This window comes from Mustela erminea, chromosome 4, assembly GCF_009829155.1.
Source record: "Mustela erminea isolate mMusErm1 chromosome 4, mMusErm1.Pri, whole genome shotgun sequence".
Taxonomy (NCBI): Eukaryota; Metazoa; Chordata; class Mammalia; order Carnivora; family Mustelidae; genus Mustela; species Mustela erminea.
In genome coordinates this window covers 148,175,830-148,191,338 of record NC_045617.1, presented here as the reverse complement: position 1 = coordinate 148,191,338, position 15,509 = coordinate 148,175,830, and the positions used below count along the sequence as shown (strand labels likewise).

Sequence of the window (15,509 nt, the reverse complement as noted above, 5' to 3'; positions counted from 1 at the left end):
GGGACAGAGAGCTTTAGTTTGGTGACTTGCCCTCTTTTATTTCATTTTATAAATGTGGCCCGATGTATTTACTTATCTAGTTTACTGCTCCTGGATGTTCTCCTGGTTGTACGATGAGGCAAATTTAATTTTCCAAAGAGGATTGCGTCAATGTCTTCTGACCCCCACTCCTTTCTCCAGTGTGTCTTGCCTCTTGTGCCCTCATCAAATCTAACTCTTTTCCCCTTGAATCTGGGCGAGCTTGTGACCGCTTGCAACAAGCGTGGAGGAAGTGAGGCTGTGTGACTTGCAAGGCCGGTCTCTTGCTCTCTAGAACAATGCAGCTTGGACCTTATTTTCTAGAAACCTCAGACTTCTGTTTCTGAGCTCTCTCATGAGAACTTTGGTGATTCTACAGCCCTGAGGCTGTGAGAAAGCCCAGCTGTTTTGGAGACCTTGTATGGGTGCCATGGTTTGCTGTCCCAATATTGGAAACATCCTAGTTCAGGGACCAGAAATATGAGAGGAGTCTTCAGGTTATTCCAATTGGCAGCGCTCAAGTCTTTTCAGCTGAAGTCCTGAAATCATGGCCTGACGACAAGCCAACCCCATTCTGCTTTATCTCAATTCTTGATCCATTGTATCTGTGGACATGATAAAATGGTGGTTATTTTAAACAGTTACGTTTGGAGTACTTTGTAACTTAAACAGTAATGATTTCATTTTATGTTCATGTGTTTATTAGCTGATCAGGTTTTTTTTTTTTTTTTTAAGATTTTATTTGCTTATTTGACAGTGACCCAAGTAGGCAGAGAGGTAGGCAGAGAGAGAGGAGCAGAGAGCCTGATGCGGGGCTCCATCCAATGACCCTGGGATTATGACCTGAGCTGAAGGCAGAGGCTTAGCCCACTGAGCCACTCAGGTGCCCCACAAGTTATCATTCTTTTTTTTTTTTTTTTTTTTTTAAAGATTTTATTTATTCATTTGACACAGAGAGATCACAAGTAGGCAGAGAGGCAGGCAGAGAGAGAGAGAGGAGGAAGCAGGCTCCCCGCAGAGCAGAGAACCCGATGCGGGACTCGATCCCAGGACCCTGAGATCATGACCTGAGCCGAAGGCAGCGGCTTAACCCACTGAGCCACCCAGGCGCCCACAAGTTATCATTCTTGAACTCTTATTTTTCTAGCTGACCGCAAACCTTCCTTTTCTCATAGTAGCTCTTCCAGGAACTCTCTGGACTTACAGTGACTGTAGAAGTAACTTCTATAACTGATAGTGACCTAGGGTCTTAAGCTATAAGAGCTGATCTCTGTACTGTCTCTCTTTCTGGTAAAATGATTCCAGTGACTAACTCTGTCACCTTTTGTAAATTATTATTATTAATCCTTTTACAGTGAGGTGTTATTTTTATATTTTCAAAGTTTATTCCTCAGCTGTCTTCTTTGATTTAGGGGTGGAGCAGAAAGCACGGGGTGGAGTAGGAAACAGAAAGCAGGTTGTAGGACAACATACTTTGTTTATGAAACCTTAGCATAATCCTCGTCAGCTTCTCCCATGGCCTCCACTAGGGACATCCCCTTTTCTGATGTGGACAACACAGGGTTTGGGGTTTTGTTTGTTTTCTTCCCCTCCTCCTCCCCCCAGCCAAACGCATGACTTGGCTTCATATAAAGTGCTCCCAATTCATTTCCCAGTTAGAATGTGGTTCCTAAACTTTCCCTATGGAGAAATTCTGGAAGCCCCCATATTCAGATTTAAGATGTCGCAAAGCCTCCCACGCTCCCTATTAGAAAACATGAGCCCGGATAGTGAGCCTCTCTCCTCAAGAAGCAGCTGCCTCTGGACTTCCAGCAGCATGAGGCTCAGGCCAGGATTTAACACTAGAAAATGCTGGAAACACTGCTCTGTACATTGGTTGTTCAAGAATGAGCAATGTTAATCAGCTGTGTTTGGTCCCATGGTTTATCAGGGCACTCGTAGAGTCCATTTAAAAAGGAGAAACACCATTCTAGGGATTTCCTACAGAAGGAATTTAATTGAGATAAGTATATAAACAGATAATGAAAAAGAAAACAAAAGAGGGATGAAGAATAACCCAAAGAGAAGCAGGGGCAAACCGATGCCACCTCTCTAAGGGCTACAGGGACCAAGGGAACAAGAAGGGACAACTATCACCTAGGGAGGAACTGGGGTTGGAATGCCCAGCATAGCGAGAGCTGAGACCACCAAAAGAAAGGTCATCTGATGAGACTGAGCCAGAGTACCAGTGAGGCTGGAGAAACCCCAGGAAGTGACGAGGGAAGGGAAGAAGTGCCCTGGACCCACCAACATGTCGCACCAGGATCTCCCATTGCTCAAATCTGCTGGAAATCGGGGAGCAAAGGAGCCTGGGAAATGTAGTTTCCATTGACACTCAACTGTAGCAGAGGACGGACAGAAATGCAAATCTGCAATTTTTGATGCCTGAACATATGACCCAATTGTCACCCCACCGGGTCTCCTGTGCATGAAAACACAGAGATACACTACCATTTTTAAAGATGTGGGATCACAAAGACTGTTTACCCTCGTTTTAAATAAGTTGTGACATATTCCTGGTGGTTGGTATCTTCTAAGATGACCCCCAATGATCCTTGCCTCTGAAGGTTTGTACCCTTGGGTAATCCTTTCCCCTGAGTGTGTGCTACTCTTAGTAACTTGCTTCCAACAAGTAGAATGTGTCAGAAGTGATGGCATGTCACTTTTCATATTAGGTCACAAAAGGTTGTGGCTTCTGTCTTGGGCCTTGACTTACACTCTTCCTCACGCTTAGCACCCCCGAAGAAAGCCATGACGTAAGTTTTCCAGTTGGAAGGCCCACAAGATGAGGAAAAACCAACAAGGACTTGAAGCCCTCAGTCTAACAACGCTTGAGGAACTGAGTCCTGCCAACAGCCATGTGCATGGGTTTGGAAGTGGACTGACCCCACACTGGACCTTGAGGTGATGGCAGTCTCAGCCACATCTTAAATGCAGCCTGTGGAAGAGCCAGAAGGCCCAGCATGGCTGAGCTCCAATCCTGAAGCTGCCAAGTTGGGAGGTAATTTGTGATGGGGCAATAGATAACAGATACATCCAGAAATGAACCAAACAAAGATAAGGGGAGAAGAGGGCATGGTCTTCTGTGTCTACTATGGACCGTGTACATCATCCCCACTTAATCTTGACAGCCGAACTTGATATGCTGGTTCCATTTTCCAGACAAGGCAATTGAGGATAAGAAGGGAAAATATTTTGCTCAAGGTCACATAGGTTGCAAAAACGTATGACGTATGGCCACACCTGTGTTTTTATTTCCATCTCCCATGGTGTCCCAGGAATCACGGTGACCAGCCCTCACGGTTGCTGTCATCTTGTTTGGGTTGGGCACAAAGAAGAAGAACAAATTGTTCAAAATCAAGTATCTTCTTGCTTTCTTAAAATCGAACACATCTCTCAGAAATTCTCTCTCTTGCAGAATGACGTAAATCACCCAAAAATAAAAAATGAGCAGGGCCTTGTTTCTGGTGTTCCTTAAAGACAAAGCTACAGAGTCCTTACGAAATTGGAGGCACTACTGAGTCAAGTCAAACAAACCTCCAAAGACACAGAGAGTTCTTAGGTCCTTGGGCTCCGAGGCCACTGGTTATCATCGTGTAACAAAACAAGATGACCTGGGTGCATTACCTCTGTCTCTGTGTCTCAGTCTCCTAGCCTACAAAGTGGGATAATAATAGCGCCTACCTCATAAACTCCTTATGAAGATGAAATAAGGGAGTGCTCAGCCCATTGTGAACATTATAAGCTAATTAATGAAATGAGGCAGGAACTCCATTCCTCACCATCCAGCTCTAGTTTGGAGAGCAGGGAATGTGGGAAACAGGAACCTGGGTCTGATTCTGAGGCACATTTTTGAGCTCCCACAGCGTGGCTCCTGATGATGGAGCCAGAGGACCACTTGGCACTGCTGCCCGAGGACGGGACACAGGGCGCCGGGGAGCCCAAGCTGAGCTCCTTCGAGACCAGGTCTCCCTGGAGCTTCCGTGGAGGCAGCAGGAGGGTGGAGGAGGGAGGCATCTCTGCATATTTCAACACAGACCACCTGGTGGAAGAGAAAAAGTCCTTTTCACGGATGCGAAGTGGAGAGGAAAGAGAGACTGTGGGCAGCAGGTGGGCAGTAGAAAGGGGGTCTGCCAGAGAGAGATGGAAACTTACAGAATCAGCTGTTGGAGTGTAGCTTTCGTGAAGAACGTTCTAGAAGGCAGACACAAGGAGATTTAAATCAAGTTCAAAAAGTTAGATCTCAGCTCCTTAGTTAAAGCTTTCCACTCTTGTCCACGGACGAGCACCCCTACAGGTCCTGTGACTTCAACTCCCAACCAGGCCTTCCTATCTAGGGCTTCCATCAGTCCTGTGTCCGCTGGGACTGGGGGGCAGAGGGATGGCTGCGGGGTCTGTTCTCCTGCCATGCTGTGGGGGTAGGAAGGAGGCCCCTGATGCCTAGAGGTTCTGTGTTCCAGAAGGGCGCCCACTGCCTGCACTGTTCCCTCCGTGGAGAAAGCAAGAAAGCTGACTTGAACAGGGAGAAGAAACATTTTCTGTGTGGGTGTCAGCTGGGAACGCCAGCCTCCCAGCACTTGGGAACACTGGCTGATCCTCCCACAGGGAGAGAAGCAGCCATTGTTCTCCGTTCATCGCCAGGCAACCCCGACGAGGTCCCTGGGGTCACGGGCTACACAGCCCAGCCGCGTCCTGGTCCTCGCAGGGCCTGGCTCATGGCGTGCCGGCCCTGTCTGCTGACAGTCGTGCTCCAGGCTCACCGCCTGCCGGCCCAGGGCCGCAGCCCGCTCTGGAAGTGGGAGATGATGAGGGAGCAAAAAGCATGAAGGAACTGAGGGGTGAAGCAGGTGAGTATCTGTCTGAAGGGTGTTCGAGGCTTCCTCACAGAATTTGGAAGGTCGCGATGAAAACACCAGCAGACGAGAAACAACACAGAAATATTCGTGGCAGGTACAGATCGGCGGAGTGAGGGACTGAACTCAGCCCAGAAGCAGGGCGGGTGAGGCAGGACCCTCCAGGTAGGAACGCAGCGTGAGCCAACCCGCGTTCCTTCCTGCGCAGGCGCAGCGCGTGTCCGAGGTGGGGGGAGGGGCGGGGCGTGTGCGGGTCCCCGTCGAGCCGCGGCCACCCCAGGAGGAAGCAAAACACCCCGACGGGGGCATTTGCTAATTCCCATCGGTAAATCGTGCTGGTCTGACTGCCTTCAGGCTCCCAGGGAGACACCCAACGCTGAGCAGAAGAAAGGAAGGATTCCAAGCGCCCACGGGTCGTCCTTGGGAGGCCTGAGAGCGCGAAGACGTCAAGGGCAGAATAGAATTGGCCGCGCGGCCACGCACCGACCACCGAACTCTTCGGCGCCTGCGCAGACGACCAGCTGCTTCCGGGCCCCAGTCCCTTCATCAGCCGCCAGAAGGGACTAAGCTTTGGAGAGACCCCCCCCCCCAACTCCATTATATTTATTTATTTATTCGAGACAGAGAGAGGGAGAGCGCGAGCACAAGCAGGGGCAGGAGCAGAGGGAGAGGGAAGCAGGCGCCATGCTGTGCAAGGAGCCTGACGTGGGACTCGATCCCACGACCCCGAGATCATGACCGGAGCCGAAACCAAGACTCGCTTAGCAAGGCTGAGCCACCCGGGCGCCCCAGAATGCTACCTTTTAACAGCCTCCTGCGTTTTTCTTTTCTCTGTTAATGTTGCTCAGACACTCCGTCAGGGTGAGTTCTGCATATCCAGGGAGGCACGTTGAGCCCCAACAGAGCAGGCAGCACGTGGGGCGTGCCTGTCTTGGGCGTCGCAGCTCAGTGTGAAAGGCCCACCCAGGCCACCGGGCTGCTGCTTCCGAAGGCGGGAGAGTCCTGCTGGGAGGGGAGCGGGGGGCCTCCAGGGCCACGGGTCTACCTGACTCTCTCCTCCAGGAGCGTCCTGCGGCCATCTGCGTGGCTGCCACCAGAAACAGGGAGTGAACCCGCTTAGTGTAACCCGGTTACCTCGGCCCTGCCTGGAAGCCAGCAAACCCCTGAGGGGAATCCCAGCCCCCTCTCCTACTTTTGCTTTCCCACACTTGGAGATGCAGCCATACACAATAGGTAGGTAGATAGATCTCTACCGACATGGTTTTGCGCATGTTTATATTAGCCTTTACCAAGAACAGTGTGCTGCTTTTTTTTTTTTTAAGATTTATTTATTTGAGAGAGATGATTTATTTATTTGAGAGATTTATAAGATTTACATATTTGACTTATAAGAGAGATATATATTTATTTGAGGTATATATATTTATTTGAGAGATTTATGAGATTTATTTATTTGAGAGAGACTTTTCTGCCCATGTGTATGCAGGCAAGTGCGGTGGAGAGGCTGAAGGAGAGGGAGAGTCTTCTACAAAGGGTTCGATACCACGACCCTGAGATCACGACTAGAGTGGAAGTCCGGAGTTGCTTAAGGGACTGCAACACCGGGTGCCCCAGAACAATGTCCTTTCTTCTTCGACACCTCGTTTGATTCGTTCTTAAAACTCTAGGAGGTGCTGTTCCATTTCACAGATAAAAAGTCTCATCCTCAGGGATGGCAGGTGACTTAACCTTGGTCAGACCCTCAGTAAATGGCCCAGTGGAACATCGACCCAAGTAATTCAGCTCCAGATTCCCCTGCCCTTCCAGAAGGTCTCCCTGCACATCCGCTGTGTGTAGACGGATTTGTGTGTGTGTACAAGCACCAACCACTCTGTGTAGACTTGTTATATAGACAAAACCTGACCTTGACTGAAGAAAAAAAGAGCAATTAGGAGACAGGGTGGGGAAATGGGTAGAGTGTGTTTTCTGACTCTCATGAGGAGGACAGCAAAAGGCAGGTAACCCGAGAAACTGCCTTCCTGCCTTCATGCATGGTCTTTTACTCCCTCGACACAGGCTGGGATTTAGGGGATTTTTTTCCTATTACCATATACTATCCATAACTCTCACTACAGAAGTGGTGTTGAAAGTTAAACAACCTTATCTGTGTTGTTCTTTTGAGCTTCAAATAGCCCATACATGTGATCTTTTTTCATTCTCATAGTCACTTAAGCTAAATATTCCCTCCATTTTACAGATGAAGAAACTGAGGCTCAAAATGACTAACTTGGCTAAGGCCATATTGTTTCTAAGGCAAAGAACCTGAGTCCATCCTGAGAGTGACTGGTTGTGGTTCACGTTCCACAACCCCAGCAGAACAGGAGGACACTTACCATTGTGCTGAAAATCAGGGTTCATGGCTCTAGAATTGTTTCGTGTGCCCACCAACAGGGGACGGGTTACAGAACCAGGATGCATCAACACAGTGCTATTGCGTAGGACAGTATACAGAAGGCTCCCTGTTTGCACATCTGGAAAGTTCTCCAAGACAATTGTCATGGAAAAGAATAGTGTCTACAGCCTGCCGTCTTTTGCCAGTGAAGGCGGGGGCTCGGCTCCCATCTATAAGGACTAACGATGTGCAGATGCTTAAGAAAAGGAATGATTACCTAGTGGAGTCATCCAGCAGATGACTGGATTCTCGATATATACCTTGTGATATTGGTTTGTTTGAACGCTCTGAATGTATTACTTATTCAAGACATGAGACACATTTGTACTAAAGAGAGCTTCCCTTCAATAATGTTTCCCCCCCCCTTTATTCTCCTTATCCCTAAGGCACATGTGTATACACAAAGAAATAGACGCAGGGTAGGTTTCCAATAGGAAAACTTTTGCAGGTGCAGAATCGATCAGTGATGTCAGAACGCTGGCATCTGTCCATTTGTGTCAGAGAACTGAAGAGTTTGTCAGACACCCTGGACCCAGACATCTTTGCAGGGAGAAGCTTTTGAAACCTAAGGAAAGCATGGAAACCAAAGTAAATGTAGTTAGGAACTTCTTTCTCAGCCACCCTCAACACGTGCAGAAAAACTTACAGCCTCATTTCTAATATCAGCCCTTCTCAGTTCCTTGCAGAGAGACTTCCCAGGGTCAGAGGACCCAGGCTCCCAGGGAAGATGCTGTCATTTTGTTCTTGAGTTTGGGTTGCCAGATTTGGCAAATAAAAACGCAAGATACTTTGTTAAGTCTGAATTTCAGATAATTCGCAATTTGGGGTTCAGTATGGTATGTTTCATGCTATATTTTGGAGCATATTTAGTCGAAAACAGTTATTTGTTGCTTATTTGACATTCAAATTTAACTGATCACCCTCTATTTTATTACTTTATTTTTTAAAAAGAGTTTATGTATTTTAGAGAGCAAGCAAGTGGGGACAGGGCAGGGGGCGAGGGAGAGGCAAAGATTTCTGCACTGAGCGCTGACCTGCGATCACGACCTGAGCCAGAATCAGGAGTCGGACACTCGACTGATTGAGCCACCCAGGCACTCCGGGCATCCTGTATTTTATCTGGCGACCCTATATCGTCAGGTACCATCCAGAGGACGTTGATTAAGTGCTCTTGAACACGCTAGCCCCAAAGGACAAGGAGTACCTAGCCCAGGGCTCCTGATAAAACTTTCTGGCACAACAGAAGTGTTCTGTATCTTTGTTACCCCAAACAGTCGCCATTGACAACTTGAAATGTACTTTGTGCAACTGAGGCCTGAATTTTTCACTTAATTATTTATTTAAATTTAAACTGTCACCTGTGGCTCCTGGCTACTGTATTGGACAGAGCAGCTTTAGAACCAGTCGTGCGTCTCCCTCCAAACCGGACTTGAAGACGAGCGGTGGCTAACGTGGCACGTAACCCAGGAATCAGCCCTCGAGTCCCTGCAGCTTAGTGATCGGTGCATTTCTGTGCAGTTATAAGTTTTGTTGTCGACACATTCGTTCTGAGTATTTACTGAAGCTCTGTTACGGGGGAGGAGATAGGGCTGGGGTATAGAGATGAAGAGGGTAGAATTCTTCAACAAACACCCTGGAGATGAGTGTGTTCCCGGGATAATCCCGGCATTAGAATGTAAAAACCAGTGAGCTGGCCTTCTGTGCAGAGCAGACAGTGTGAGCGGATGAAAAAACATTGATTTTGTCACATCCACCAGCTGTGAGAGTCTTTTCTTGCTAAGCAAACATTTGGTAACCATAGACCTGGTAGCATATTAAAGAGGGCTCTTATGCATGATACCAGCCAGCAGAGAACAGGCCCTTAAAAGAATTAAGGGCTTCCTGAGGGTTATCATGAGACATCAAGTCTGGAGAGGTGAGTGCACGGAGCCGGGAAAAGGTAAAGTGCGAAGGCAAGGGGCCACACTTCCCCATTTCCTCGCACGCCTGGTGGCTTCGGAGGCAGGCAGTCGAGGTCCGGACAATGGTCAGTGGTGGATCTTTCCACGGAAGTTCAGCTGACCGCGTGCAGGGCTCAGAGAAGGCTTTCCAGGCTACAGCATCCATTCCCTGTTCATATGGCAGAGTTGAGTGGCCGCTTTTGTTGGATGCTGGGAAGTCACAGTGAGTAGACAGACCGGGTCCCCCTACCTCATGGAGCAAAGGGTATAACGGGGAGAGGCACATGACAAGGGATCTGATCAATAAAATCTTGGGCTGTATTTTAAAGGATCTAAAGAAGGAGATTGATAGAGAGTGATCTGAGGTGAGAAATGAACGGAAGGAGGTTACTTTTTAATTTTCCTTCTTATATTTTAAGTTACACACTTAATACATGCTCTTTTTAACGCTTTACACTCAGGTGTTTCTAAAGGTTAACCAGCTCTCCTCATATAACCTTACATCTTGGGGTTTTTCTTTCTAGATGGCAGATACCCTCTTCAAGTGTCTAATTTTTTTTTTTTTTTTCCTGTTTGGTTTACTACTTTACTTATCTAGTACTAATTTGTCGTATGAAAGGCCAAGTGTTTAATAATACATTTTAATAGATATTGCCAGGAGAATTTTTCAAAAGCTTATAAGCAAGTGGCAAACCTTCCTCATCCTTAGTAGTCCTGTGTATTGCTAGTTTTGGTCTTGTGTTTTAATACTTTTGTTACTGTTATATACAAAACTGAACTACGAGAAAGGTTAACTGTTTTTTTTTTCCCTCATAGGCATTGACCATTTGAATTCAGCAAAAGATACAAAATACCCTGTTTAGTCATTTTTGTCTATTATATTGTGTCTTAAATTTCCTTTTGGCCTATGCGGTTTATGTCCTTTCTTATAAGGTTGTGCATTTCCTGTCTTGCTTGATAACAATACCTCCCCCTCCAAACACACCCACACGCAGAACTGAGGTTAAAGTGTTTCCTGAAATTTCATCTTATGTCTGGGTTTTGTATTCAGATCTATAATCTGTCTGGGTAGCTCCATTTCAGATGGGCCTGTCTGAAGAAGAACTGAGGCCTGAAAGGGGAGAAGGAGCTTGCCAGAAGACACATCAGAGAACAGGTTATTTCAGAGAAAAAGAGCCAATGAAAGTGTCTTGAAGCTTCAAAGAGCTTGGCAGGAGGAAAAGAGACCAGTGTGGCTGGAACAGAGAGATGGAGGTGAAATCCGGGAGGTGGTGGGCAGAGGCCAGAGGTGGTCATGGGGGGCCCCTCAGGTCATGGTAGAGAAGTGTGGAGGATGCATCAAGGCATATGTTGGGGTGCAGGTGACATGACCTACAGATAGTTTGTATTTGTAGACATAAAGGGATGGAAGCAAGGCTTACTCTTAAAATTTTGGCTCGAGTGAATGGATTTAAGGCTGTGTCACTTCCTGAGTTGGAAGGACAGGAGGAAGTAACAAGCTTAAGGTTCACAGGGTCAGTTCCTATGTCTTAGACATCCTCCGGGTGAGATGAGAGTTCCCAGGGAAGGCGTTAAGGAGAAGTATGTATACACACATACACATACATGCATCTGCACGTCAGCGGAGAGATCCGGGTTAGAGATGTAAACGTGGAAGTTTACCAGCTAGCCTTTGAAACTGCACTCTTGATGAGATCATCAAAAGAATAGGAACTGGTACCAAGCTCCAAGGTTCTCACATTTAGAGCACATGATTGTCCAACCTCATTGAGATCAATCGTTAAAGCAAAGAGAACTTGTCGCGGTGTCAAGTCTAGCCCAGTCCTTCCGGCTGTGGCTTTTGGCAAAGGTAGGAGGGCATGGACTTCCTCACCTGCCTGGTGTTCCTGATGATGAGGAATGTGCTCAAGGTTGAAGCTTCAGCTGGCAGACAAACAAGACATTAGCACACTTGCTTCTTTCACAAGGAGCCCCAACTCTAGTGATGTGCATTAGTCCTAAGTCCTAAGAGATGCTGGTTCCATTGCCCTGCCCAGGGCGACGGAATGAACAGCTGCGATGGAATGCAGTCCAGTGAAATTCCGATATTTTTAAAGAGGGTTACACCATCCCATGCCTGCAACATCACTTTATTTTCAAGTTTTGCATGTCATTGTCTACATATATGGCCTAATTCTCAATTTCAGTATGCATGGCGAATCCTCAGTTAAATTCCTAACATCGTCTAATAATACACATGCATTATATTTAACAGGAATATTTACATTTATAATTATAACTTAGGATCAAAAGATGACAAACCCTTAGATGGTAATGTAATTGACTCGAGAATACACACAATTTTTTAGAACTAATTATAAAATATCTCAGCCTCATAAAGAGTTTCAATGATACATAAAAAACTGGTAAGAGACTGGATGGTGGACAGAGGAAAGGAAGACTGCATAGATGATTTCAAAATATAGAAAGAGATATTCTAATTGGTGATATTGTGTCATACCGATCTGCTTTGTTGGGAATGCCCTACATAACCAAATAATGATTCCATCTTAGCCTCACGCCTCAGTAAATCCCTGAGATCAACTTCTGTCCCTGGTGTCCAGCTGCTATCAGTAATTGGAAGGCCAGGGTTTACCATTCTCATGAACTCGTCCCAGCTGAAATGGTCCTCCCCGGGACCCTTGAGGCATGGTGGATGGAGACCTGCTCAACGTCTGGAAACCAACTGAAGCTACTGAGAATTTATTGCTCACTGGAGAATTTTCCAAAGATGTAACTAGGGCTTTTGGATATAAACAGTGATGTTTCAAAGTAGAAGGAAAAGAGGCATGTTGGAGAGGGGGAGCTAGAATGGATCTGTGAGGAATGTCCTCCAGAAAGCCTTTTGGCAGGAGCTCTTAGGTAAGAGCTGGTCACTTGGCACCTTCGGTGTTTCTTTGATGCTCTCCAAACAAGACACTTCCATAAATTAGATTTTCAGAAGGGATTTTCTACTGGAAAGAGATGTTATTAGCAACCTGTTAGTCTGGTGTCTAATTAACGTCTCTTCTGCTAATAAACCAACCTTCTAGAACAATGTGCTGCCTGATGGCCCAGCCACAGACTCAGCTCAACATTTACACAAGGCCCCATTTCCAAGTGTTTACCATAAGGTGGGGTCTGTGCTCACTATTAACAATTTAACCAGATGAGGTCTTTGACTTTAAGGAGGTCTTGCTGAAGATGAAACAAGCAAAATTAACACAATGTATTATTACTCACCAATCAAATACAAAGTTTTGTTATTAGCATGCAGAGGGGAGAATTCAAAGTCCAATCTCTAACTCCTTCTTCATTCACCACAGGAAATTAGTTTACCAAATCAGGTAGCTCATTACCAAACCATCTCCTGATTTGTCCCCTTGTTTCGAAAGTGTATGTACTTTCCCCCTGGGTTTACTGCGCTAACACGGGGCCAAGATTCACCTTCCTTGCTCCCTTGATGTCGATTCCAAGGAGAGCACCTCTCCTCCTTCCCTTAAATTCCTCAGTTTAGGATGCTTGGTAACATTCTGGTATGTGGACAAAGTTAATCCATTATGTCTTGAGTTTCTACTGGTTTCATTGTTCTGACAATAATCTCTTAGGGAGTGGTGTTCAACGGTCAAAGTACTGGCTTCCTGGCCTTGGGACTTAGACAAATTGTTTATGCTCTGTCCTCGTTTCCTCCTCTTTAAAATCAAGATAGGGATAGCACTTATCGCTAGGCCGCTGGGTTTAATGAATTTTCTAGAAGCATGTAATGCTTAGTAAGTGTTAGCCATTACCCTTGAGTGCCCGTGCTCTAGTTTCAGAACCCACACTGCTGAGCCTACGCATTTCATCAGGAGGTGAGCTAAGGCGAACACGGAGTAATGGAAGCAGGGGGAGGTTGACCACCAAGCCCAAGGTCACATGCCTAGTCAGTGCTGGAGCCGGGTCCAAAGCAAGCTGGAAGTTAATGAGGAGGATTGCTAGGCCCATATAAAGCAACTGGATCTAAGGATCCAAGTTCTCCAGCATACCAGAAATTCTGGGTGGGAAGATCCCCGTCCCCTGAGCGGACCTCTCTGGAACGCTGCCAGGCCGGACCTCCCCGAGTGAAGATTCTCAGTACTACCCATTAGAATCGTTAGCAGCGCCTCTGGAAATTCTACCGTGTGCTTATCAAGGTGCTTACTTCTTTTCCCACCACTTTGCCTTCACCAAACTCCCAGACACTAGCCACTTTCCCCACCCCCCGCAGGTGACAGCTAGGCCATGGGACGGGAGGCGGGGCTGGGGGAAGGGGGGAAGCGGGAGGGGGTGGAGGGGCCGGTGGGCGGGGAGAGGGTGGAGGCTGCCTCTGGACCACTCCGCGAGCTTCAACATTAGGGAAGTGGGAGGCGCGTCCGCGGGAACCGACTTCAGTTTAGATGACCTCCCCAGCGCGCCCGTCCTCTTTGAATGCTCCAAGCGAACGATCCCGGAAAATGCTTCAGTGGGAGCTCAAGGACCTTTTGGGGAAAGAGGTGGTTCTTACTTGGGTCGCCCGAGTACCAGCGCGCAGAGGCGTGGGCAAACCATGGCCCACTCATTCTCCAAAGCGTAAACCGAGTCATCCTGAAGAAACACTTGGGTGAGACTCGACCCTAGAAAATAAGATCGTAGGAATTTTTCCATGCTCCCAGATTGCCACTTCTGGGGCTGGAGCAGCTAAGTTGCCAGACCTTTAGTAGCAACAGCTTTGGGGAGGCCTGTGGCCATAGTTTTTTGTTTTGTTTTTGGTTGCCTTAGGAATCTAGGCATTTGAGCCTCTTGAAATGTATTAATTCCAGCTCGTTGAATGTCAAGCAGTAATCTAGGTTAAGGGCGTTTAAGTGGTTTAATTGGCACAAAAACCTAAGGGTGACACCATCAATCTACCTCAAATTTACGGATGACAAAATTAGAAAGTAGCCCCAAATACAACTAATTTGTAAACGGGAAAAAGCTGTAATTCGAATCTGAATTCAGTCAACCCCTTATATCACCGCAGGGAAATCCATTTTCCAGAGGCCCCTTTTCATGCCTAAGTTTCAGGTGATACTTTGAAAACCAAGGGAAAGGAGCCTAACTCCTTTACGGGATTAGTCTAGACCGGTTGCTTGCCGCTTAAGACGAAGCATCGAAGATGGTTTGGCCAGGGAGGTTCCCGTGTTACTCAGTTAAGTTTGCCTTCAGTAACATCCGAGTTAAGTCCGCAAGACAAAATTCAAATACCGGCAGACTTCTGCAATTAAGTTGTTTTAAGTTGGGCCTTACTCGACCTGCCGGGTATGCATGGCTTAGGAGAGTCATTAGGCATACGCAATGGTTAGATCCTTATCAGTTTGCAGTTTCCCATTAATGATTGACACTTACACCCTAAGCCAGTCTCCGAGGTCTTGAAGCCTCGATATCTTTTCAGAAAAAGTTGACTTACCTTTGCCTATTTCCCCCTTAGTCTAAAGTAGTGTTAGCTCTTTTTTTGAACTGGTGGGGGCTCTGAAAAGAGCCTTTGGGTTTGAAAACGCTTCCGGAAACTAAGACGCTTGTCAGTTCACTTTCCCTTGGCCTTGTGGTGGCTCTCGGTCTTCTTGGGCAGCAGCACGGCCTGGATGTTGGGCAGCACGCCGCCCTGCGCGATGGTGACGCGGCCCAGCAGCTTGTTGAGCTCCTCGTCGTTGCGGATGGCCAGCTGCAGGTGGCGCGGGATGATGCGCGTCTTCTTGTTGTCGCGCGCCGCGTTGCCCGCCAGCTCCAGGATCTCGGCCGTCAGGTACTCGAGCACGGCCGCCAGGTACACGGGCGCGCCGGCCCCGACACGCTCGGCGTAGTTGCCCTTGCGGAGCAGGCGGTGCACACGGCCGACTGGAAACTGCAGGCCAGCGCGAGAGGAGCGGGACTTCGCCTTGGCCCGAGCTTTGCCTCCTTGCTTGCCACGTCCAGACATTGCAGGCACAGAAAAGAAAAGCCAAAACAAGAAAACAAATCGCTTGCCAAGGCCGACTTAGCAGTAATGGAAGAAGGAACACCGCTGCTTTTATAGGCATTTCCTGGGGAGTAAGTCCGGTTGTCTGATTGGATGGTAACAAGACTCAGTCAAGTAGCCAATAGAAAAGCTTTATTTCCATACCTCATTTGCATAGTTCTGCCCATGGATGACAGCCTCGCTGCTTGTCTTCCAATGAACTAAGAGTCTGTCTGCAT

General features: G+C 47.4%; 1 protein-coding gene across 1 annotated transcript; it reads right to left on the bottom strand.

Moving 5' to 3' along the window:
* Window positions 1-14,780: 14,780 nt before the first annotated feature.
* On the bottom strand, window positions 14,781-15,332 carry LOC116587634 (histone H2A type 1-C). The gene has a single exon (XM_032338261.1). It carries the CDS (start codon window positions 15,250-15,252, stop codon window positions 14,860-14,862), a length of 393 nt encoding a protein of 130 aa, XP_032194152.1. The 5' UTR covers window positions 15,253-15,332; the 3' UTR covers window positions 14,781-14,859.
* Window positions 15,333-15,509: the final 177 nt, after the last annotated feature.